Source organism: Canis lupus, chromosome 25, assembly GCF_011100685.1.
Source record: "Canis lupus familiaris isolate Mischka breed German Shepherd chromosome 25, alternate assembly UU_Cfam_GSD_1.0, whole genome shotgun sequence".
Taxonomy (NCBI): Eukaryota; Metazoa; Chordata; class Mammalia; order Carnivora; family Canidae; genus Canis; species Canis lupus.
Window position 1 is genome coordinate 13,425,468 of NC_049246.1, and position 24,489 is coordinate 13,449,956.

At 34.2% G+C, this 24,489-nt stretch overlaps 1 protein-coding gene across 9 annotated transcripts in view; it reads left to right on the plus strand.

The window, feature by feature from the left end:
• LOC486036 (ATPase, aminophospholipid transporter, class I, type 8A, member 2-like) overlaps positions 1-24,489 on the plus strand; it is a 182,902-nt gene that overhangs the window by 127,755 nt on the left and 30,658 nt on the right. For all 9 annotated transcript variants that reach the window (XM_038573428.1, XM_038573426.1, XM_038573427.1 and 6 more), the window contains 2 exons: positions 19,772-19,833; positions 24,084-24,140. In XM_038573428.1, coding sequence (XP_038429356.1) covers positions 19,772-19,833; positions 24,084-24,140 — 119 coding nt within the window. The remainder of the gene's footprint in view (positions 1-19,771; positions 19,834-24,083; positions 24,141-24,489) is intronic.

Genomic DNA, 24,489 nt, shown 5'->3' on the forward strand with positions numbered 1-24,489 from the left:
TGACATTTAAGAGTTGATCTTTACAACCCATCTTCTTTGTCTTTGACATATATAAATTGAGAATTAGTGCTTTTATTGTTAATTTGTAATAAATATTTGAGTCAGCAGGTCCAATAGAAAGCACAACAGTTCTAATGAATTATAGACACCTTCTGTTAGTAAGTTTGAAATTTATGTCTATTTTTTGTTTCACTTCCAAACTTCATGCTTTAGTTTAGACTTTAACGCAAGTTCAATATATTGGACCAATATATTGGACCAAGTCTTCTTTTCCTGATGTACATTTTCAAAACAAACATTATTGGACCAAGTCTCCTTTTCCTGATGTAAAACATTTTTTACATCCTGATGTAAAAAATGTTGTAAACAAACATTATGTGTGAAGTTTTTCTACAGACTGACCTGGGTTCAGTACATCTAAATGTAGGAGATACATTTATGAAGTAGGCTATTGCTGTATAATGGGTTCACAGCCACAAATTAAGGTGTAAAATGTAATTACTTTTCTTTAACAAGATTTAATTTTCATTGGGTATTACTAGCAATATGTCCTTTATTGTGGATATATTTTTTAAACATTGAGTTTGAGTTGCATGTGTTTGTGTTTGTTGGTATTTAAATGAATGGATCTGCCATTAATATAGCTAAAGGCCTTCCTTGTAAAAACAAAATAGACAAAACTTTTAAATGATAACAAATATAGCAAAGTCACAAGCTTACAAAAAGTTCCTTTTGGGATGGAAGTGTGAGGGGCTCTTTGGGTCTACTCTCCACTCAAATATGCTAAACTGGTCAAAACTATAAAAAAAAAAAAACAGCTCTGCAAATTTTCTGGATATTATCCCAAAGACAAATGAAGAAATATGTATTCAAGCAAGTCTACTGCAACTCAGTAAGAATATCAAGAGTCTGTGGAATTGTAGCTATGATCTACTCCTTCCCTCTCTTATTCACACCCTAGCTTGGTGGAAGCTCCACTGCAAGCAGATGTGGTCAAGAGTGTAGTACTACTAGTCTTCTCAATTACCCATCAGGGTTACTATATTTCACAGGAAAGGCAGCCACCAGCATTTCTCATCCCCCACAATTTTGAGTTACAGAGGCAAAATTCCTGATGAGTATGAACAAGAGGTTAGAGGTCCCCTTTTCCAATCAATTTATATCCATAGGACAGAGTCTCTACTACAGGCATGACAGGCTAAGATTATTGGGTCCCTGATCACTCTCACCAAAGCTTGCTTGTAGGACAGAGAATCTCTAAAAGATTGTCGGGAAGGCAAGCCAAGAAGACCAGTGACTACAACCTCACTATCCTCAAGAGTAGTAGCAATAAGATTTTGCCTATGATGAGAGGTAGTACTTAAGAAAAGAGGACTCCAAAACTCTTCCCAAAGGAAGTGACTATTTGAAACAGACTAGGGGAAGAGTTCAAGTCTAGGGATGTTCCTAATTGAGACCAATAAACTAAATCATAGGCCTACTAATTTACCGAAGAAAACCAGGGACAGAAACAGATAAAAATAGCTCTCCTGAGGTAAGAACAAACCTCAAAGATTTGTCTCAAAATTTTCTCAGCCTAAATTTAATTGGATCAGACTGCTGTACAATTTATGTCCCATAACTTTCTCAAAAACAATAGACTAATCCATGGGTAATTAGTGAAGCCTAAAAAACTGGTGTAATACCAAATGAGTCAGATAGTTTAATGGAGAAATTAGAGAAAAAGACAGTCAAGACAGACAAGATAAAACCAAGGTAACTCTGTGCTTTCCCAGAGCTGCACCTTCTAAGTGATATCAAGGTTTGACACTGGGGAAATAGACCACTAAAATAGCCAGCCAAATTCAAAACAAATAACAAGCATCAAAACAAATATAAATCTTGAAGGGAGGGGGGAATTAGTATCCAGAGTATATTATGTAGAATTTCCAATTTTCAACAATAAACAAAAAGTATAATACACAAAAAGATAGGACTGCATGACCCATACACCAAGAAATAAGTAGGTAACAAAAACTGCCTGTGAGAGGGCCTACACACCAGATTTAACAAAGTGTTCAAATTAGCCCATATAAACATGTTCAAAGAACCAAAAAAAATGCTTAAAGGTTTGAAGGTATGAAGGTACATCAAACAGATGTCAATAATGAGATAGAAATTATAATAAAGAACCAAATAAAAATTCAGGAGTTGAAAACTTTTAATAAAGAATAAAGAACAATTCATTAGAGTGGCTTAATGGTAGAGTTGAGTTGGAAGAAGAAAGAATTATGAAACCTGATCTTATATTAATAGAAAGTATACAATTTGAAGACCAGTGAGAAAGTAGAATGAGGAAAAATGAACACAGACTCAGAAATGTAAGAAGCTTTTAGACACACCAATATAGGCATATGGGAATATTAGAACAACAGCAGAAAAAGAATGAAGTAGAAAAAATATTCAAGGAAATGATAGCTAAAGAACTTCAAATTAGCTTAACAACATTAATATGCACATCCAGGGGGCTCAGTGAACTTTAAGTGAGATAACTGCAAAGAGATCTATATCTGGACACATTGGAGCAAATATGTTGAAAGCCAAAAACCATGGGATAATAATAATAATAATAATAATAATAATAATAATAATAATATTGAAATCACAAAAGAAAAATTACTCATGTACAAGGGGTAAGATTATAGATGACTTTCATCACACACACAAAAATAGAGGCCAGAAGGCACTAGGATGACAAATTCAAAGTGCTGAAAAAAACCTTTCAACCAAGAGTGTTATGCTGAGCAAAATAATCTTTCAAAAATGAAGGCAAAATAAAGACATTACCATATAAACAGGAAAAGAGATGATTTTTTTACTCAACTACATATTTTTCAAGAAATAATAAAGGAAATTCTTCAGATTAAAAATAAGTTAACTCAATCCACAAAGAGCCTTGGTAAAGGTAATTATGTAATCAGGTATGATAGTGTAAATCTATATTTTTTCTTCTTTTCTTTTCATAAGTGATTTAAAAAGAAATGTCATAAAATAGTATAGATGCAAAATCTTCATCCAAATTTCCACATACCAAAACTAGAAATATATATAAGGTTATACATAAACACCAAATGGGATTTATCCCAAGAATGTAAAGCTGACTTAACATCCCACAATAAATTAATCTAATACATCATAACAATAAAGGACAAAAACTACATGATCATCTCAATAAATTCAGAAAATGCATTTGATAAAAGCCAATACATCTTCAGGATAAAAACAGTCAACAATGCAACAACAAAAAAACCCCAAAACAATCAACAAAGTAGAAATAGAATGGATCTTCCTCAACTTACAAAAAACATCTACAAAAACCCCATAGTTAACATTTTGCCTCATGGTGAAAGACAGAATGCTTTCCCCTAAAATCAAGAACTGGACAAAGATATTTCTAACATTTCTATTCACTATTGTAGTGGAAATTTTAAGCAGTACAGTTGGGCAAGAAAATGCAATAAAAATTACCCAGATCAGAAAAGTAAAAGTAAAATGATCTCTATTTGCATATTATATAATTTTATATATAAAATTCATATATATATGCTAAAATTATATGTTATTTTGATAAAATGCTAAAATTAAAATACTATTATAAGCGATAAATTAAAGTTTCAGAGTGCAAGATTAATATACAAAAATCCATTTTATTTCTATACAACAGAAATAAGGAAACAGAAAATGACATTAAGAAAACAACTCTATTAACTACTGAATAAAAATGAAAACTCTTAGAAATAAATTTAACAGAAGTGCAAAATTTATACTTTAAAAATTGCAAAACTTTGCTGAAAGACTTTAAAGAAGGCTTAAGTGAATGTAAAGATAGCCCATGCTTGTGGATTAGAAGATGTAATACTGATAAGCTGGCAGTACTTCCCAAATCAGTCTAAAGACCCAATTAAATCCTTTTTGAAGTACCAGCTGACTTTGCAGAAATGGATAAGCTGATTGTAAAATGTGTATGAAAATATAAGTGACTCAGAATAGCCAAAACGAACTTTAAAAAGAAAAACAAAGTTGGAGAACTCATACTTCTTGATTTCAAAACTTACTCCAAAGCTACTAATCAAGACAATGCAATATTGACATAAGCATAGATATATATAGCTCAATGAATAAAATTGAGAAATAAGCCCTCATATTTATTATTAAGTGATTATTTAACAAGTGTGCCAATGCAATTCAGTGAAGGGTGGGAAAGAACACTCTTTTTGACAAATAGTTCTGAGGCAAGTGGATATTCATATACAAAAGTATAAATCTGGACATATACCACACACAAAATATACAAGTGAACTCAAAATAGAACTAAATGAAAGTGTTAAAGTATAAATAATTAGCAGAATTTATAGGGATAAATATTTTTTACTTTGGTTAGGCAAAGGTTCTTAGATGTATGACACCACAACAGAAACAATACAAAAATAAATAAATTGGATTTAATCAAAATTTAAAAATTGTGTATCAGAAGACACCATTAAGAAAGTAAAAATATAGAAAAGATCAATGAAACCAAGAGCTGCTTTTTTGAAAAGATAAACAAAATGGATAAACCTTTAGCCACTCTTTAAGAAAAAAAGAAAGGACTCAAAGTCCAAAAGGAAGGGGGAGATAAAACAACTACCATCATACAAATACAAATACAAATATTATTATATATGTATAATAATATTATACATATATAATAATATATATTATATATAATAATATAAAATATTACATGCCAACAAATTTGACAATCTAGAATAAATGGATAAATTCCTAGAAATATACAATCTTCCAAACTGAATCAAGAAGAAATAGAAAACTTAAACGGACCAATTACTAGTAATGAAATTAAATTAGTAATCAAAAATCACCCTCCAAAAACGTCCGGGACCAGACAGCTTCACAAGTGAATTGTACCCAATATTTAAAGAAGAGTTAATAACTATTTTTCTCAAACTAGTCTAAAAAAATAGAGGAATAAAACTTCCAAATTCATTCTATGAGGCTAGCATTACCCTGATACCAAAACCAGCACTATAAAAAATGAAAACTATGGGCCTCTGATGAACGTGAATGCAAATATCCTCAACACAATGTTAGTAAGCTAAATTCAACAATGCATTAAAAAAGTCATTCATCATGATCAGGTGGGATTCATTCTAGGGATGCAAGTGTCTTTCAATATTTACAAATCAATCAATGTGTGATAAATCACACTAACAAGAGGATGAATAAAAACCAAATGCCTCAACTAATATTCGATAAAGGAGGAAAGACTATCCACTGGAAGAAAGACAGTCTCTTCAATAAATGGTGCTGGGAAAATTGGACATCCACATGCAGAAGAATGAAACTAGACCACTCTCTTTCACCATACACAAAGATAAACTCAAATGGATGAAAGATCTAAATGTGAGACAAGATTCCATCAAAATCCTAGAGGAGAACACCCTTTTTGAACTCGGCCACAGTAACTTCTTGCAAGATACATCCACGAAGGCAAAAGAAACAAAAGCAAAAATGAACTATTGGGACTTCACCAAGATAAGAAGCTTTTGCACAGCAAAGGACACAGTCAACAAAACTAAAAGACAACCTACAGAATGGGAGAAGATATTTGCAAATGACATATCAGATAAAGGGCTAGTTTCCAAGATCTATAAAGAACTTATTAAACTCAACAGCAAAGAAACAAACAATCCAATCATGAAATGGGCAAAAGACATGAAGAGAAATCTCACAGAGGAAGACATAGACATGGCCAACACGCACATGAGAAAATGCTCTGCATCACTTGCCATCAGGGAAATACAAATTAAAACCACAATGAGATACCACCTCACACCAGGGAGAATGGGGAAAATTTACAAGGCAGGAAACCACAAATGTTGGAGAGGATGTGGAGAAAGGGGAACCCTCTTACACTGTTGGTGGGAATGTGAACTGGTGCAGCCACTCTGGAAAACTGTGTGGAGGTTCCTCAAAGAGTTAAAAATAGACCTGCCTTACGACCCAGCAATTGCACTGTTGGGGATTTACCCCAAAGATACAGATGCAATGAAACGCCAGGACACCTGCACCCCGATGTTTCTAGCAGCAATGTCCACAATAGCCAAACTGTGGAAGGAGCCTCGGTGTCCATCGAAAGATGAATGGATAAAGAAGATGTGGTCTATGTATACAATGGAATATTACTCAGCCATTAGAAATGACAAATACCCACCATTTGCTTCAACGTGGATGGAACTGGAGGGTATTATGCTGAGTGAAATAAGTCAATAGGAGAAGGACAAACATTATATGTTTTCATTCATTTGGGGAATATAAATAATAGTGAAAGGGAATAGAAGGGAAGGGAGAAGAAATGGGTAGGAAATATCAGAAAAGGAGACAGAACATAAAGACTCCTAACTCTGTCAAACGAACTAGGAGTGGTGGAAGGGGAGGAGGGCAGGGGGTGGGGGTGAATGGGTGACGGGCACTGAGGGGGGCACTTGACAGGATGAGCACTGGGTGTTATTCTGTATGTTGGCAAATTGAACACCAATAAAAAATAAATTTATTATTAAAAAATAAAATAAATCAAAACAAAACAACAACAAAAAAACCAAATGCCTGATCACTTAGTAGATATAGAAAAAGCATATGACAAAATACAACAGCATTCATAGTAAAAATTCAACAAAGTATGGTTAGAAGAAATAAACCTCAACATAACAAAGTCCATATGTAACAAAACCAGCAGCTAACATCATACTCAATGGTGAAAAACTGGAAGCTTTTCCTCTAAGGAACATGACAAAGATGTCCACTCTCACCACTTTTGTTCAACATAGTCCTGGAAGTCCCAGCCATGGCAATCAGACAAGAAAAAAGAAATAAAGAAATAAAAGACATCCAAAGTGGTAAAGAAGAAGTAAGATTGTCACTATTTGTGGATGACATGGTACTATACACAGAAAACCCTAAAGATGCCATCAAAAAACTATTAGAAGTATTAAATGAATTCAATACAGTTGCAGGATACAAAAGTAATATAAAGAAATCTGTTTGGGGGCATCTGGGTGGCTCAGTGGTTGAGCATCTGCCTTTGGCCCAGGTCATGATCCCAGGGTCCTGGAATTGAGTTCCACATCAGGCTCCCCACAGGGGGTCTGCTTCTCTCTCTGCCTATGTCTCTGCCTCTGTCTCTGTTTCTCTCATGAATAAATAAATAAAAATTTAAAAAAATATGTTGCATTTCTAAACAATAATGAAAAAGAAATTTAAAAAGCAATCTCATTTACAATTGTGCAAAAAAGCATAAAATATCTAGAAATAAAATTAATTGAGATAAAAGACCTATACTCCAAAGACTATAAGACATTGATGAAAGATATTGAAGACAACACAAATGGAAAGACATACAATGCTCATGGATTGAAAAAATTAATATTGTTAATATGTCCAAAATATCCAAAGCAATCTACAGATTCAATGTAGTACTGATCAAAATACCAAATAGCATTTTTCACAGAACTAGAACAAATAGTCCTCAAACTTGTATGGAACCACAATAGATCCTGAACAGCCAGAGTAATCTTAAAAAAGAACAAACCTGGAGATAGGTATCACAATCCTAGATTCAAGATGCTATACAGCTATAATAAAATAATACAGCATTGGCACAAAAATAGACACACAGAACAATAGATTAGAATACAGACTCCAGAAATAAACTCATGCCTCTATGGTTAATTTACAACAAAGGAGGCAAGAATATATAATAGGAAAAAGACAACCTCTTCAATAATTGGTGTTGGGAAAACTGGACAGCTATATGCAAATGAATGAAACTGGGCCACTTTCTTACACCATACATAAAAATAAACTCAAAATGGATTAAAGACTTAAATGTGAGACTTGAAACCATGGAACTCTTAAAAGAACATATAGCAGTAATCTTTGGACATCAGGCTTAGCAACATGTTTATCAATAGGTCGCCTCAGGCAAAGGAAACATGCAAAAATAAACTATTGAGACTATACCAAAATAAATAAAATTTTAAAAATAAAAAGCTTTTACATAACAATAATAACCATCAACAAAACAAATGGCAACCTATGAATGAGAGCAGATATTTGCAAATGATGTATCTGGTAAGTGATTAATATCCAAAAACTATAAACAACTTTAAGTAACTCAACATAAAAAAAAGCAATCCAATTAAAAAATGGGAAGAGGAACTAAATAGACATTTTTCCAAAGAAGACATACAAATAGCCAACTGACACATTAAAAGATACTCAACGTCACGAATCATCAGGGAAATGTAAATCAGAACCACAATGAGACATACCAATCAGAATGTCTAATCTGAAAAAGACAAAAAAGTAAGTGTTGGTGTGGATATGGTAAAAAGGGAGCCCTCATGCACTGTTGATGGGAATGTAAATTAGTGCAGACATTGTAGAAAGCACATGGAGGTTTCTTAAAAATTAAACATATAAATACCATATGATCCAGTTATTCCATTACTGGGTATTTACCCAGAGAAAACAAAAACACTAATTTGAAAAGATATATGTACCCATTTGATTATTACAGCATTACTTATAATACCCAAGATGTAGAAGCAACCCAAGTGTCCACCCATAGATGAATAGATAAAGAAGACGTGGTACACATACACACACACAATGGAATATTACTTAGCCATAAAAAGAATGAGATCTTGCCATTTGTGACCACATGGATGGACCTAGAAAGTGTTATGCTAGGTGAAATAAGACAGAAAAAGACAAATTCTAGGGAATTTCACTTACATGGAGAATCTAAAAACAAAACTATTGAACAAAGAAACAAAAAGCAGACAAATACAGAGAATAAACTGGTGGTTACCAGATGGGAGGTATACAGGGGATGCATGAAATAGATAAAGGGGATTAAGAGGCATAAACTTTTATTTATAAAATAAGTTATAGGGCAGCCCCAGTGGCTCAGCGGTTTAGCGCCGCCTTCAGCCCAAGGTGTGATCCTGGAGACCCTGGATCGAGTCCCACCTCGGGCTGTCTGCATGGAGCCTGCTTCTCCCTCTGCCTGTGTCTCTGCCTCTCTCTATATCTCTCATGCATAAATAAATAAAATCTTAAAAAAAATAAGTTATAAAGATTAAATATACAGCATAGAGAATGTAGCCAATAGTATTGTAATAACCTACTATTGTGACAGATGGTGACTAACATTTCCATGGTGAGCAATGAGTAATAGAATTGTCTCATCAATATGTTCTACATCTGAAACTAATATAACATTGTATGTCAATTATACTTCAATAAAAAATGATAATACAGCACATGGAATGGAAAAAAAGCATTTGCACATTATAACACAGATTTCTATCTGGTATATATAAAGAATGCTTACAACTCAACAGTAAAAAGACAGAAAGACCCAATTATTTAAATATACAAAATATTTGAATAAATATTTCCCCTGAAAGGACATACAAATAACTAATAAATACATGAAAAATTCTCAACATCACTAATCATTAAACAAATACAAATTAAAACCACAATGAGGTACTACCTCATGTCTATTAGGATGCTATAATCAAAATGACAGATAGCAATGAATATTGGCAAGAACGTGAAGATTGGAACTCTCATCATACACAGCTGGCAGGAATGTTAATATGGTGCAGCTGCTTGGGAAACAGTCTGGAATTTCCTGTAGCGGTTAAGCATTGAGTTACCATACCATCCAGCAATTACACTGCTAGGTATTTGCCCAAGAGAAAGTAAAATCTATACCCACAGAAAAATGTGTACACATAGCATTATTTATAACAGCCTAAATGTTCATTGATCAATGAATGAATGTATAATGGATATGTGCTACATCCATACAATGGAATAATGTTAGTTAATAAAAAGGAATGAAGTACTGGTCATACTACAACAGTGATGAATTTTGAAGACATTATACTAAATGAAAGAAGCTAGTCACAAGGACCACATATTGTGTGAGTCTATTTACATGAAATGTCCAGAACTGGAAAATACATAGAAACAGAAAGTAGATTAGTGTTCACCTAAGGCTGAGGGGATGGAGGAATGAACAGTGACAACTGAGGGGTCTAGGATTTCTTTTTGAGAGAAATGAAAGTGTTCCAAAATTGATTATGCTGATAGTTGCAAGACTCTGTTAATAAACTGAAAGCCACTGAACTGTACACTTTAAGTGTGTTGATGTATGGTATGTAAAGTATATCTAAATAAATCTGATAAAAAAAAGTTAATGAAGACTTAACTTCATAATATATCAAGTAGCCCAGAGAAAATAATGCTAACTATACAATACATAGAATATATTTGAAGGATCATAGATCATTCTTAAAATATAGAAAGGGATCTGAACCACTGTGGTAATGACGAATGCAAACCCAGAACCAGAAATACCACAGTTATTAAATTCGTATTTTACAGAAGTTATGTTGTTAATGTCAAGTATTAAATAAGCTAATTTTAAAAATTAATGAATTTTTTTAAAATTCATTTTTTGTCATTTTTCTCTTAGATTCACTAAAATTTTCAACTCATAACTTTTAAAATGGGGCACACACACGCAGAGACAACACCCTCACATTCTTTATAAGGAATAAACAATTACTAATTATTTGTGCTTTCTGGGTGGGACAGAGGACTAACTTAAATAAACTAATCTTTGCAAATTTACTTAAAAGTTAATGGGACTGAATTATTTAACAGGCAAGCAAACTACATAATCACAAACTCTCACTCACCATGGCAAAGATACGTGAAATGACAACCAGTTTTTTCTAGGTTCCTACTTTATAAATTCAGCCTAAATTTGTCATACTAAATGTAACTGACCAGGTTTACATTATCTACATAGTGTTCTTTATGTTTTAACTTGTATCACATGAAATCTGTTAATGGAAGACATTAAAAATAATTAGAGAGAGAGACGATCATCATCCCTACCATTTTCTAGAAGAGACAGCAGTTCCCAAACTAGTATGTTAGAATCAGTGGAAGATTTAAAAAAAAAAAAATCCAAAGCCCAGACCACCCCCAAACCAACGGAATCACAATCTCTGGTTAGGCTACAGGCATCAGTAGCTTATGAAGCTCACCAGAAGATTCCGAAATACAAAGTTTGGGAATTATTACTCTAGTACAAGTGCAAACAGGCAAGGAATGGTGATTTTCCATATTCTAAAAATGTTTGCATTGTGTTTAAGGCTTTAATGTGCTTGTATTCTATAATATTAATTATATTTCTGATGATTTACAACTAATGAAAATTTTATATTCTAAAAGGTCATTAAAAATTATTTAGAATTTGGGACATATTTTCCCTTTTTAATTTACTTACAGTGGTGTTACTGACCTGCTCAGATATCATGATATTTTTCCTTCTTGGGAGTTCTCAGAGATTGAGGTAGTCTTGTGCAAGCTGCAGCTGGGTATCTCCAACAGCAGCGGTAATATAGGCTCTTAGGGCAGGAAGGTCGGAGTGGTGACAGGGCAAGGATCAAGACCTGGGCCTGAGATCCTCACAGAAAGGTCTTGGAGAGGTTTTGTGACCATAGAAGCCCATTGTATGGGAGGCCATTTGCAACCGGGATATGTATAAATCAGGGACTGTAATTTTACTTGTATGATGGTTTCTTATCAAACAATCTTAATTTAGAAATTCAGTGTGAATAAGTTCACCCCAAACATTTTACCATGTATCACTGACTGTTTGCAACATCACTGAAATATTCTACACTAGCTCTTTGTGATTTTATTTTGCATTTTTCTGATGACTAATGATATAGACCATCTCCTCATATGATTGTTTGCCATTTATATACCTTTTCTGAGGGAGTTTTTTTCAAGTTCTTTGCCCATTTTTTAATTGAATTGTCAACATTTTATAGAGTTGCAAGAGTTCTTTCTGGATAAGAATCCTTTTAAATGTATACATTGTAATTTTTTCCCTTAATCAATTTTTCTTAACATTATTAAAATGAGAAGTTTTCAATTTTAAGTCCAATTTATTTAAACATTTTTAAGGTCTGTGCTTTTCTTTCTGTCCTAAGAAATCTTTTCCCACCCCAAGGTTATAAAGACTTAATTCTGTTTTCTTGTAGAAGTTTTCTCTTTTTAGGTTTCATGTTTAGTTTTCTAGTCTAATTTTTGTTTATGATTTGATAGGAGTTGAGATTTAGTTTTGCATATTGACATCCAATTTTCTAATACCATTTGTTGACAAGATTATGCTTTTCCCATGAAAAGTGGCATCTTTGAAACTATATGTATGGATCTGTATCTGAAATCTGTTTCATTGATCTACATGTCTGTTCTTGGACCATATTGTCTTAATAACTATGCTTCATATTTAAATCCTGAACCAGGTAGTATAGCTTATCTGAAAAAATTTTGGCTATTTTAGGTCCTTTGAATTTCAATATAAATTATTGAAAATCAGCTTTTCAAATTTTAATGAAAAATACTGGCATTTGGATTGTAATTGCATTTTATCTATAGATTAACTTCAGGAGAATTGGAGAATTGACATTTTAACCTTATCGAGTCTTCCAATCCATAAACATCTCTCTTGAATAACTTGTCTTTCATTTCTCTCCGGCATGTTTTGTGTCTTTGCACATCTTTTGTTAAACTTATCCATCAGTATTCAAATTTGAATGGTATTCTAAGTAGTATTTTTAGATCTTATTTTCCAAATTTCATTGTTACTATATAGAAATACATTTTATTTCTTACAATAACTTGCGTCCTGTGTCTTTGCTAAATTTGCTAATTCTTCTAGTAGCTATTTTTTGCTTTATTAGGATTTTTTATATATACGACCACGTTGTCTATGAATAGAGATTTGCTTTTTCCTTTTTTCCTTTCTTCCTTTTCTTTCCTTTTCCTTTCCTCTTGCACTGATGCAGAGTCTACAATCTCTAGAACTATGTTAAATAGAAATGATGAGTGTAGACATGTTTGCTTTTTTTCCTCTTGAGAGGAAAAATTCTTTTTACCATAAATTATGATATTAGCACAGATGTCCATTAGCATATCGAGGAAGTTTTCTCTTTCTTTCTTCTTTCTTTCTTTCTTTCTTTCTTTCTTTCTTTCTTTCTTTCTTTCTTTCTTTCTTTCTTTCTTTCTTTCTCTTTCTTTCTTTAAGATTCTATTTATTTATTCATGAGAGACACAGAGAGAGGCAGAGACCTAGGCTGAGGGAGAAGCCAATGTGGGACTCTGTCCCAGGACCCCAGGATCATGACCTGAAAAGAAGGCAGATGCTCCACCACTGAGCCACCCAGACATCGCGAGGAAGTTTCTTTTTATTTCTAGTTTGCTAGTTTATTGTGAATAGATTTGTGATTTGATGAAATTATTTTTAAATGCATCTATTAAGATCATATTTTTCTCCTTTATTGCTAATATGACTAATTATATTCACTGATATTTGAATATTAAGCCAATATTGCATTCTTGGAATAAGCCTATGTTGGTCATGATTTATTATCCTTTTTACACATTGCTAGATTTGATTTGTTTATATTTGCTAAAGATTTTGCACCTATATTTGTAAGAGATATTTGTCTGAGTTTACCTATAATATTCTTGGTCTGGATTTTGAATCATGGTAGTACTTGCTTGTTAAATTGACTTGGACAGTGTTTCCCTCTGTTTTATGAAAAAGATTAAGATTAGTATTATTTCTTCCATAAATATTTGATAAACTTTACTGATGAAGTCATTTGGGTATTGAGTCTTCTTCATGGGAAAGTTTTTAATTATGACTTTAATCTTATTACTAGATATAAGGATATTCAGTTTTTTAATTGAATCGATTTTGTTAATTTGTATCTTTCAGGGAATTTTTAATTTTGACCCAAGTTGTCACATTTATTTGCATACATTTATTTATAATGCTCCCTTATTATCTGTGATACTCATACTGATAACTTATTGATATTCTCTCTTTCATTTACTGATACTGGTAATTTTGAATTATCTTTTTTGTGGTGATCAGTGCAGCTGAATAACTTTATTGATAGTTTCGAAAAACCAACTCTGGTTTCATTGATTTTATATACCATTTTTTTAATATTTTATTAATTTCTACCCTTATTATTTCTTTCCCTTCTACTTAACTGAGATTTAATTCGCTCTTCTTTTCCAACTTGTTGAAGTTGGAAGATTAGGTCACTGATTTTATAGACTCCTACTCTAACATAAGCATTTAAAGCTAATCTAAATTCTTTTTAAATTTAAAGCAAATTAATATTCTTTCAAATTTTATTTGTCAAGATTTTTTCCTTCAATTTTGAAAAAAAAGTTTTGCTGTATATAGAATTTTAGGTTGATAGTTCATTTTCTTCAACACTTGGAAAATGCTTGGTATCTTCTGGTTTGTATTATTTTGTTGAGAAGTCTGATATTTCTTCTATTTGTTTCTCTTTATTATGTTTTCTATTTTTGTATGATTTGTAGTTTTTTCTCTTTATCGCTGATTTTCAACAATTCGATTTTGATATGCCTTGGTCTGGTTTTATTTGCATTTATGCTTCTTGAGATCACTCAGTTTGGGGTTTATAGTTTCTCAAATATGGAAAAATTTACTCATCATTTCTTTTTATATTTTTTCTCTCACTCTTTTTCCTCTTCTTCTGGGATTCCAGCTACACACCTGTTAGAACTCTTGATATTTTCCCACCTCTTTATTTATACCATCTTTTTCTCTTTTGATTCATTTTTAGTTTCTTTTGCCCTGTCTTTAAGTTCACTGATCTTTTATTTAGCCGTCTCTCTGAAGTTAATAACAACCCAGTGATGTTTTCCTTCCATGTATTAATATTCTTCATCTCTAGAAATTCAAATTAGTTCTTCTTTACATCTTTCCTTTCTCTCATTGCTTTCTTTCAAATGTCTGAGTGTAATCGTAAAACTTACAATAGCTATCTTAGAAATTTTCCTGCTAATTCCAATATGTATGTTATTTCTGTGTTGGTTCTATTGCCAATTTTCTCCTGCTTACGGGTCATAATTTTGCTTCTTCATATATCATAATTTTATAATGGGTGCTGGACATTGTGAATTTTATACTGCTGAATGTTTTTTGTTGTATACATTTAAATACTTGGATTTTGTTTTGGCAGGTAGTTACATTCCCTATGAACAGTTTGATCCTTCTAAAATCTGTTTCTCTTCTTCAAGTTGAATCTAGAGTATCTTTTACTATAGAAATAATTTAGTTCCTATACAAAGGTTATCTCTTCTTGGGTGTCTACTGAATGCTTCATATTGAATGATGTCTGTTTATTTTGGCCCATGGAAATTTGAGTAAATCCCAGCTTTATATTCGATCTGGCAATTTTCAATTTGCAGGTCTGTGGTAATTTGCTTTTCCATGCTAATTGCTCATTGATGGCCTTGTGAAATTTCTTAGTAACACATATGCAGATTGGCATTCAGCCAAAGACCTAGGAGGACCCCCATGTAGCTTTCTGGAGCTCATTCTCTGCATTGTTCCTTCATTTCCAGCATTCACTTCTGCAAATTCCAGCCATCTTGGCCTCTCTAAAGTCCAATCTCTGTCTCATCATCTCAGCCAAGATGTTGACCTTTGGCCTTTTCCTCTCTGCACAGACCAGAAATTGCCTCCAGGTATGAAGCCAGGGCAGTGGTAGGTCTCACCTAATTGTTTGCCCCTCTCTCAGGGATTACAGTCCTGTGGTGCTTTCTATCCAGTGTCTGAAAAAATTTATTTCATGTTTTGTTCAATATTCTAATTAATTATAGCAAGAGGGAGAGTACTGTTACTTCTTCATAGGTCAGAAAGGAAAAGTCCTGGTTTTGCTAATTTTTTTTTTGTCACTAGTTTGTTATGTACTGAGAAATATCACTGAAAGTCTCCTACTACTAACATACTTGTTTTTCTTTTAATTTCTCATAATTTACGGTTTACAAATGTTTGTTGTTGCACCAGTACTTCTAGCTGTTTCATACTCATTGCAACTTGTGCTGTTTGGCATTACAAGGTGCTCTTCTTTTTCTTGTTTAGTTGTCAGCCTCAATTTCTTCTTAATACCATTTTTGTGCTTTTAATTTGTATTTTCCTTGCCTGTAATTTATTTTTCAACTTTGTGACTTACTTACTATTTAGGTCTGTTGCTTGTATATAGCATAGAATTGGGTTTTGTTTTTGAACACAATTGGAGAGTCATTCTTTAAAAAAAAAAAAAAAAGGTTTTGTTTACAAGATCTCGTTTGAAAGACACCTGGGTGGCTCAGCGGTTGAGCATCTGCCTTCAGCTCAGGTCATGATCCTGGGGTCCTGGGATGCAGTCCCGCATCCGGCTCCCTGCAGGCAGCCTGCTTCTCCCTCAGCTTATGTCTCTGCCCCTTTCTCTGTATTTCTCATGAACAAATAAAATTTTTAAAAATTTTTTTCATTTGACCTTGCATTTCTGTTTTAATAGATTTTTCTAATCTTTATATATTTGGCTTTCTTTGTGGTTTTCTGTGTGTTATCTTCTGGTATTCAGGAAGGTTTGAATTTTTGTTCTTATGATTACTTTTATTATAAGTTTACATAGTGCTCTGTTTCTTTGGACAAATCCACTGGTTTCCAAGTATGATAAAATTATGTTTCCCTGGGACACCTGGATGGCTCAGTGGTAGAGCATCTGCCTTTGGCTCAGGGCATGATCCCAGAGTCCCCAGGACCAAGTCCCACATCAGGCTTCCTGCATGGAGCCTGCTTCTCCCCTGCCTATGTCTCTGCCTCTCTCTCTCTCTCTCTGTGTGTGTGTGTGTGTGTGTGTGTTTATTGTGAATAAATAAATAAGTGAGCTTCTCTCTTATTTGGGGTGGGGGGCCTGCAGCAGCAAGCACCTTCGACAGGTGTGAGAGATCCTTAGAGCAGCAAACCCTGAAGCAAAATTAGGGATCAGTAGCCTAAGCCTCCCCAGGCTGCACACAGACAGGGAAGAGCTTTGTGTGTCTCAAATAAAAGGAAATTGAGGTGTGTTTTCTCTCCCACAACTGACCTCAGGGCTTATTCATTGCCTTTCCACCAAGGGAATGATTTCTAATCCCTGACGGCCCCTATTCCCACCCCTACAGATTTGTGGGGCATCCATTCTTTTTCTTCTTTAGTCTCCCGGCCAACTTTTTTTTTTAGAAATGGTTTTGATCCCCCAGCCTTTTCAGGAGCTCTTCTGGGCACCGGTGTCTCACTGGCCCACTGAGGCCCAGATCATAGGACAGGTTTGCTGGTACAGCCCAGGGAAACAGGTGACAAGTCCTGCCACCCTTGCCAGTACCACGGACCACACCCATCTGGATTGTAAGAAGAGCTTCCCTTTAAAGCTCCTACGTCAGCAGATGATATTTTCCTGCCTTTTTTTTAGGACTGTGGTGGGTACTGCCTCATGGGGCAGGGGGAGGGGCTGCCCTACTGCCTTTCCCACTTCCCTCCAACATGTGTTCACTCGTGTGTATGATAATCTTGTGCATCATCATTTCTGTTGTTTTCATTTTTATAGTAAAGTTTGAATTAACATAAAAAATGTTTCTTGTGAATAAATAAATAAAATCTTTAAAAAAAAGAATTATGTTTCCCATCCTTCCATCTCCCTTCCTTCTCCTCTAGCAACCCATTATCTTGCATATGGCATGCCTTTACACTTGATATAAACTTATAATTCCATCATTTGTTAACTTTGAATATTCTTTATTAACTCCCAATTTTAGATGAGACAGTCTGCAAACCTACTGTACTTTCCATCGAATTCACCTATCCTCAGATATTATATAAATTTCATCATCCCCACATTGTCTAGGCCATTGAATAATTACAATCGGATTGATCATTCTAGCACTATGTTTTTAATTTTGCTTTATTTTAATTCTATGGTCAAATATATCAAATTCGCACAACAAGTCTTTTTGCTCTGGCTTCTCTGAATCATTTCTTTGTTGGCTGGTTATAATAGGTGTTTTTGTTTTTAATTCCTTGGTGAGTATACTTTAATAAGTTTTGGTGCCCTTCTATTCATTTGCCTTCAAACCTTTTTTTAGAATTTAAAAAAACACTTTTTTTGGTTTAAAGATTTTATTTATTAGAAAGAGTGAGCATGAGGGGAAGGGCAGAGGGAGAGGGAGAGAGAGAATCTCAAGCAGGCTCCACATTGAGAGCAGAGCCCAATGTGGGGCTCCATCTCATGACCCTGAGATCATGACCTGAGCTGAAATCAAGAGTGGGACACTTAACCACCTGAGCTACCCAGGTACCTCTGCTTTCAAACCATTTTCAAACATATTTTATACATTAGACACATTTCTAGTATAGTGAATGGTAACCACACAAATAACATAGAATAGAATACCATGCCTTTTTTCCTATAGTCTCTTTTTATGGATGTTGTGCCTGCTTCTTTTTATATCATTCCTCAAGAAATTAGATTTTTTCTTTCCCAGCTAATGGAAGAAGATTCTTTTAAGGAGAGTATTTTTGCTGATATTTCTGAGGCCTGCTGCCCTTGGCCAGCTTGATATTTACTTTGCTCTGGTGCTTTTACTATCACCAAGTATAGCTTCTGTGCTCATCATAGCTGCTTAAAAACCCTCATTAAGCTTTCTGAGACTGGATTTTTTTGTCTCACGGTTTTCCTCACATAGATTCTGTGGAAATTTTCTGTTTGCATCATTGATTTTGTACAATATCAAGAAAGAAAAGAATTTCTGTATGACATCACCATGTGCAAACTGCAAGTTTCCCTTTTGTCCCAACAAATCTTATAATTTCTCTCTTCCCTTTGTGAATATGCATCTAGACAACATAACTCAATATGGCCATTCTATTCAGTTTTCTCATCTATACTATCACCCCATTCCCATTAAAACTCACCAACTTAGGTCTATACACAATCCAGACTCGATTGTCACTTCTCTAACTGTTCTAAACTGGCCCGAATATTTACCTATAGCTTCTGTCAATGAGATGCCTTAATACTCCACTTTAGATAATTTTAAGAAAGGGTTATGAGCCTTGTGTATTTTAGTGGGTTATAAATCAGGAGAAAATAGAATAAGTGAGCTTCTGACTCAGTGTTGGGATCAGGAACTTACATCCCCAAATTTCTATATCAACCAGGGCCAAAGGACAATTATATATTTGAGAATTTTTATAAGTGAAAAAATCACCCTAATCTTGAGATAGCTTTAACCCTTCATACAGAATGACATTCATAAGTTCTAGCAGACTTAGCAATGAGAGAATATGAAATTCCATTATAAATTTAAATTATCTGTTAGGTTTATTATTTTAGTAATCCTGGGAAAGAAATAAAGTGAAAAGTATGATTTTAAAATGCTTAAAATCCTAGCCTTGTGTCCTGACATCACTCATGAGATGGTTTGGATTTTCAATTTGCCAGATGGTCTTTATGCATCTGAAACTAGTTTTCATAATCACATTCATGTATTCCTTGCAATTTATTTACCCATTTTTTGCTTAATATATCTTTGGAGAGAATAAGAAATGGAAAAATGTTACAATTGTGACAGGCAACAATGGAAACATTGTTGTCACTTTTGAAATATGACCAATAATTGAGAAACATTTTTGGTGGCTAGTATGGGTTCCTTTGGTAAAAATAAATTCAAATCTATGTTTCAGACTCTATAAGAGATTTTTAAAAATGACTTTTTCATTTTTCAGATATGGTCTTACAAGGGGGTCACACTACAGACTATTTGTTTCTTGGAAATTTTATTTATACGGTAAGATCCCCCATATAATTAAATTGCCTTTTCTAGTTTTTAATTGAAAAATTCAAGCATTATAAGAATTTCATAAGTTTTATGCTTCAGTACCTTTTCCAAGAACGAACTATTATAATGGTTGCATATGCATGTGTATATATGTGTGGGTGTATATATACGCACGCATATATAATTTCTATAAATTTGAAATACATATAACAAACATATATATCCTCCCCTTTTTTGTACGGGTAGAGAGGTGCCCTTCTATATCTTGTTTTTTCACTATACAGTATGCCTTGGTGATGACTTCAAATAAGCCCATAAATATCTACTTCATTCTTTCAGGGCTGCTTATATGACTATCTCATCATTATTTATTTAGTCACTCTTCTATTAGTGGACACTAAAATTGTTTTGGGTCGTCATTGTAAGCAATGCTGCAAGTATTATCCTTTATACCCATGAGTAAGTATGTCTGTAGGACAAATCTCTAGAAGTGTAATTGCTGGATCAGAGGGTTCTGTGAATTTTTAAAATCATTACTAAATTATACCCCAAAGAGGTTGCACACATTTAGTTACAAGAATATCAGTTTCCTGGGCAAAAGACATGAACAGAGATCTCACAGAGGAAGACATGGACATGGCCAACAAGCACATGAGAAAATGCTCTGCATCACTTGCCATCATGGAAATACAAATCAAAACCACAATGAGATACCACCTCACACCAGTGAGAATGGGGAAAAGTAACAAGGCAGGAAACCACAAATGTTGGAGAGGATGTGGAGAAAGGGGAACCCTCTTGCACTGTTGGTGGGAATGTGTACTGATGCAGCCACTCTGGAAAACTGTGTGGAGATTCCTCAAAGAGTTAAAAATAGATCTACCCTATGACTCAGCAATTGCACTGCTGGGGATTTACCCCAAAGATACAGATGCAATGAAACGCCAGGACACCTGCACCCCAATGTTTCTAGCAGCAATGTCCACAATAGCCAAACTGTGGAAGGAGCCTCGGTGTCCATCGAAAGATGAATGGATAAAAAAGATGTGGTCTATGTATACAATGGAATATTCCTCAGCCATTAGAAACGGCAAATACCCACCATTTGCTTCGATGTGGATGGAACTGGAGGGTATTATGCTGAGTGAAATAAGTCAATCAGAGAAGGACAAACATTATATGGTCTCATTCATTTGGGGAATATAAAAATAGTGAAAGGGAATGAAAAGGAAAGGAGAAAAAAATGAGTGGGAAATATCAGAAAGGGAGACAGAACATGAGAGACTCCTAACTCTGGGAAACGAACTAGGGGTGGTGGAAAGGGAGGTGGGCGGGGAGTGGAGGTGTCTGGGTGACAGGCACTGAGGGGGGGCACTTGATGGGATGAGCACTGGGTGTTATGCTATACGTTAGCAAATTGAACTTGAATAAAAAATAATAATAATAAAATAATTTAAAAAAAGAATATCAGTTTCCCTAAGCCACTATGGGCAGTAGTCTTATCATACTTTTGATCTCGTAGGTAAAACGTATTCTATTGCAGTTATTGCCTTTGCCTAAGCAAAGATAAGCATATTTGCTTGAAGTAAAAATACACTTCTGTTTCTTCTTTTATGAAGGCTTGTTGAATTACCTTACTAGTTCCATTAGTTTGTTGGTTTTTTTATTATTATTAGCAGATTTTTATGTGGTAAGGATGTTAATTTTTTTCCTCATATTTGTTACAAAAATATACTCCCAGTTTTACATTTTCACTTTTCATGGCATTTTGATCATGGCATATATTCTGCATATTAGTTTTATGTAGTTAAATTTATTGATATTTTTGCTTTATGGCTTCTGAGTTTTGTGTCTGCCACTAATTTCTTACTCGTGATTCTAAAAATCAAAGGTGTGTATTTAATTGTATGTTATCCTGTTGGTATGCAAGTAGAAACATACTCCTCTGCATGTTTTTCCTTTTCATTTAGCAACACATGTTGCTTTCTTCTGTGTAAGAAGCAGTTTATGGGCATATTATCTCTTTTCACTTTAGCTGGTTGTCTATTATTTCATGTTATTGGTTGTGGCTTTTAATTCTGTATTATATAGTCCTAAACACCAAATGTGGTTAGGTAGTAGTTTCTTACTTATTTGGACATATGCATACAGCAAGTTACCTTCTTTTCAGACCTTACCACACACAGGCATGTGTGTATATATGCAAACATATAAAATAATCCTTGTTAAGATGCCAGAGTAAATTGATCTCATGGAATCTCAATCTCCCAAGGGGAAAAAAAAAAAAAAAGAAAGAAAAAGAAAAAAGTATAGTAAAACCACCACCAATAAACAATAGCAAAATAAATTTAGCATAGCAATTGAAGAAGTAAAGGGGACTAGATCCATGCTAAATACCTCAAAATGACATGCCAAAGAAAAAATTGTAGAGTTAGTAGGGTCAGCATGGTGAGATCATTAAGTCGGCTTTCCTGATATGCTCTTCCCAGTGCCAGGGGGTTGGAGGAAGTAATAGGCCCAAAGATAGTGCTTGGAGGAATGCAGTAAACCTCCAGGGAGGTAGAGTCCACCCTAATGCTTTCAGGGAATTAAAGAAGCCCAATGGAACTAGAGCACGGTGTGAACTGCATGTTGGGCAAGGGAGGTTCAGGATGATGGCAAAGGTGAACTTGCTGCAGTAGCAGAGGCTAGTGGCTTGGCACCTTTAAGATTTTGTAATAGTTTAGATGAGATGATGGATGCTAGCTGGAATGCTGAGTCTAGAGCGAGAGAGTGGACATAAAGTCTGCTTCAAAAGTAGGACGTTACACACCTGGTGTATACCACACATCTGTTGTTGCACAGGAAACCACACTGACAGAATCATACTCCATGACACACTGACAGCTTTTTTTTTTTAGCTTTTTTTTTTTGAGATTAAGAATAAGATGAAAAATAAAGCTGCTCAGTATTATCACTTCTCTCTAACGTTGTGCAGGAGTTACTAACTAACATAACAAGAGGATAAAAAAAGGAGGAGCACAAGCCTTGGAAAAGGAGAAAAATTGGTATTAAATCATACATGATATAATTGTGTATACAGAAAATACAAAAAATTCTACAAATATTATAATTAATAAAAGAGGTTGGCAGTTTGCTGGATATTGGCCAATGTTTAAAAACCAATTATATGGGATCCCTGGGTGGCACAGCGGTTTGGCGCCTGCCTTTGGCCCAGGGCGCGATCCTGGAGACCCGGGACTGAATCCCATGTTGGGCTCCCGGTGCATGGAGCCTGATTCTCTCTCTGCTTGTGTCCCTGCCTCTCTCTCTCTCTGTGTGTGACTATCAAAAAAAAAAAAAAAAATATATATATATATATATATATTTCAACATAATAGCAATAAATATTTAGAAAATAAAGAATTTTTTTAGAAAATAATTTCTATACTATTTTACCATAATATCAAAGGAAAAACATGAACAAATCTTTTTTTTTTTTTTTTAAGATTTTATTTATTTATTCATGAGAGGCAGAGACATAGGCAGAGGGAGAAGTAGGCTCCATGCAGGGAGCCTGACGTGGGACTCGATCCCGGAACCCCAGGATCACGCCCTGAGCCAAAGACAGACACTCAACTGCTGAGCCACCCAGGTGTCCCAAATCTTTTTGTTTTTAACATGAACAAATCTAATGAATAATGTTCAAGACCTCAGAGGAAAATTATAAGACTATATTGGAGACATTAAGAACATCTAAATGGAGAAATATACCATGCTCATTAATTGGAATACTCAATACTAAAAGGAAGTCTGCTCTCCTCAAAATGATTTATAGATTTATTTTAATCCCAATCAAAAGCCCCAGATACCTGATGGGCTATTTCTAAAGTATGTATATATCAAAATGCAAAAGGACAAGAATAGCCAAAATGTTCTTTATGACGATTTCAATTTACCCTGTTCAACTGTGCTTTTTATCAATAGCAGTTGGATTTCTAATCAGAAAGAAATCTTTCTGATTTATAAAGAATGTAAATATAAGCATGATTTTTGTCATGTTAAAGGGCTTCTACATATGAAAACATTTATTGAAAAGTACTACATTCTCTCCTCAATTAAAACCTACCAAAACAGTGACCTGTGACACCAGAGTTCACTGGATGTGGAGAACAGGGACTGGGTGGGGGAATCAGGGAGGGAGTGAGATGACGTGTATGATAATGGAAATTTTAATACATTTTTTCCAATCTATTTCCCCTTCTCATCTCCTTGCATAGTACGTGGTTGTTACTGTCTGTCTAAAAGCTGGTTTGGACACACTCTCTTGGACTAAAGTGAGTATTCTTTAGGGTACTTCCTCAATCCTGTACAGTTGTTTGCATGTTGGTTAACTTTTTAAGCTTTCAAAAAGTAATAAGCATTTTTTTTCTGGTCTTCATATTTTATCTTCTTTTGTTTTGCATATTCAACTGTTGATTTAAACTGGGTGGCATGTTAGCTAGCTAATGTCTTTAAAAGATTCATTTCCCTGCCTTATATCTTAGAAATAGATTCAATTTATCATGACATTGAGATCCTTAATTCATTATTATTATCAATGCACAGAATTATAATGGAAAATTTAGCAAATACAGAAAAAGAAAGAAATACAAATAGCCCATACCTTTCAATATCAATGATATG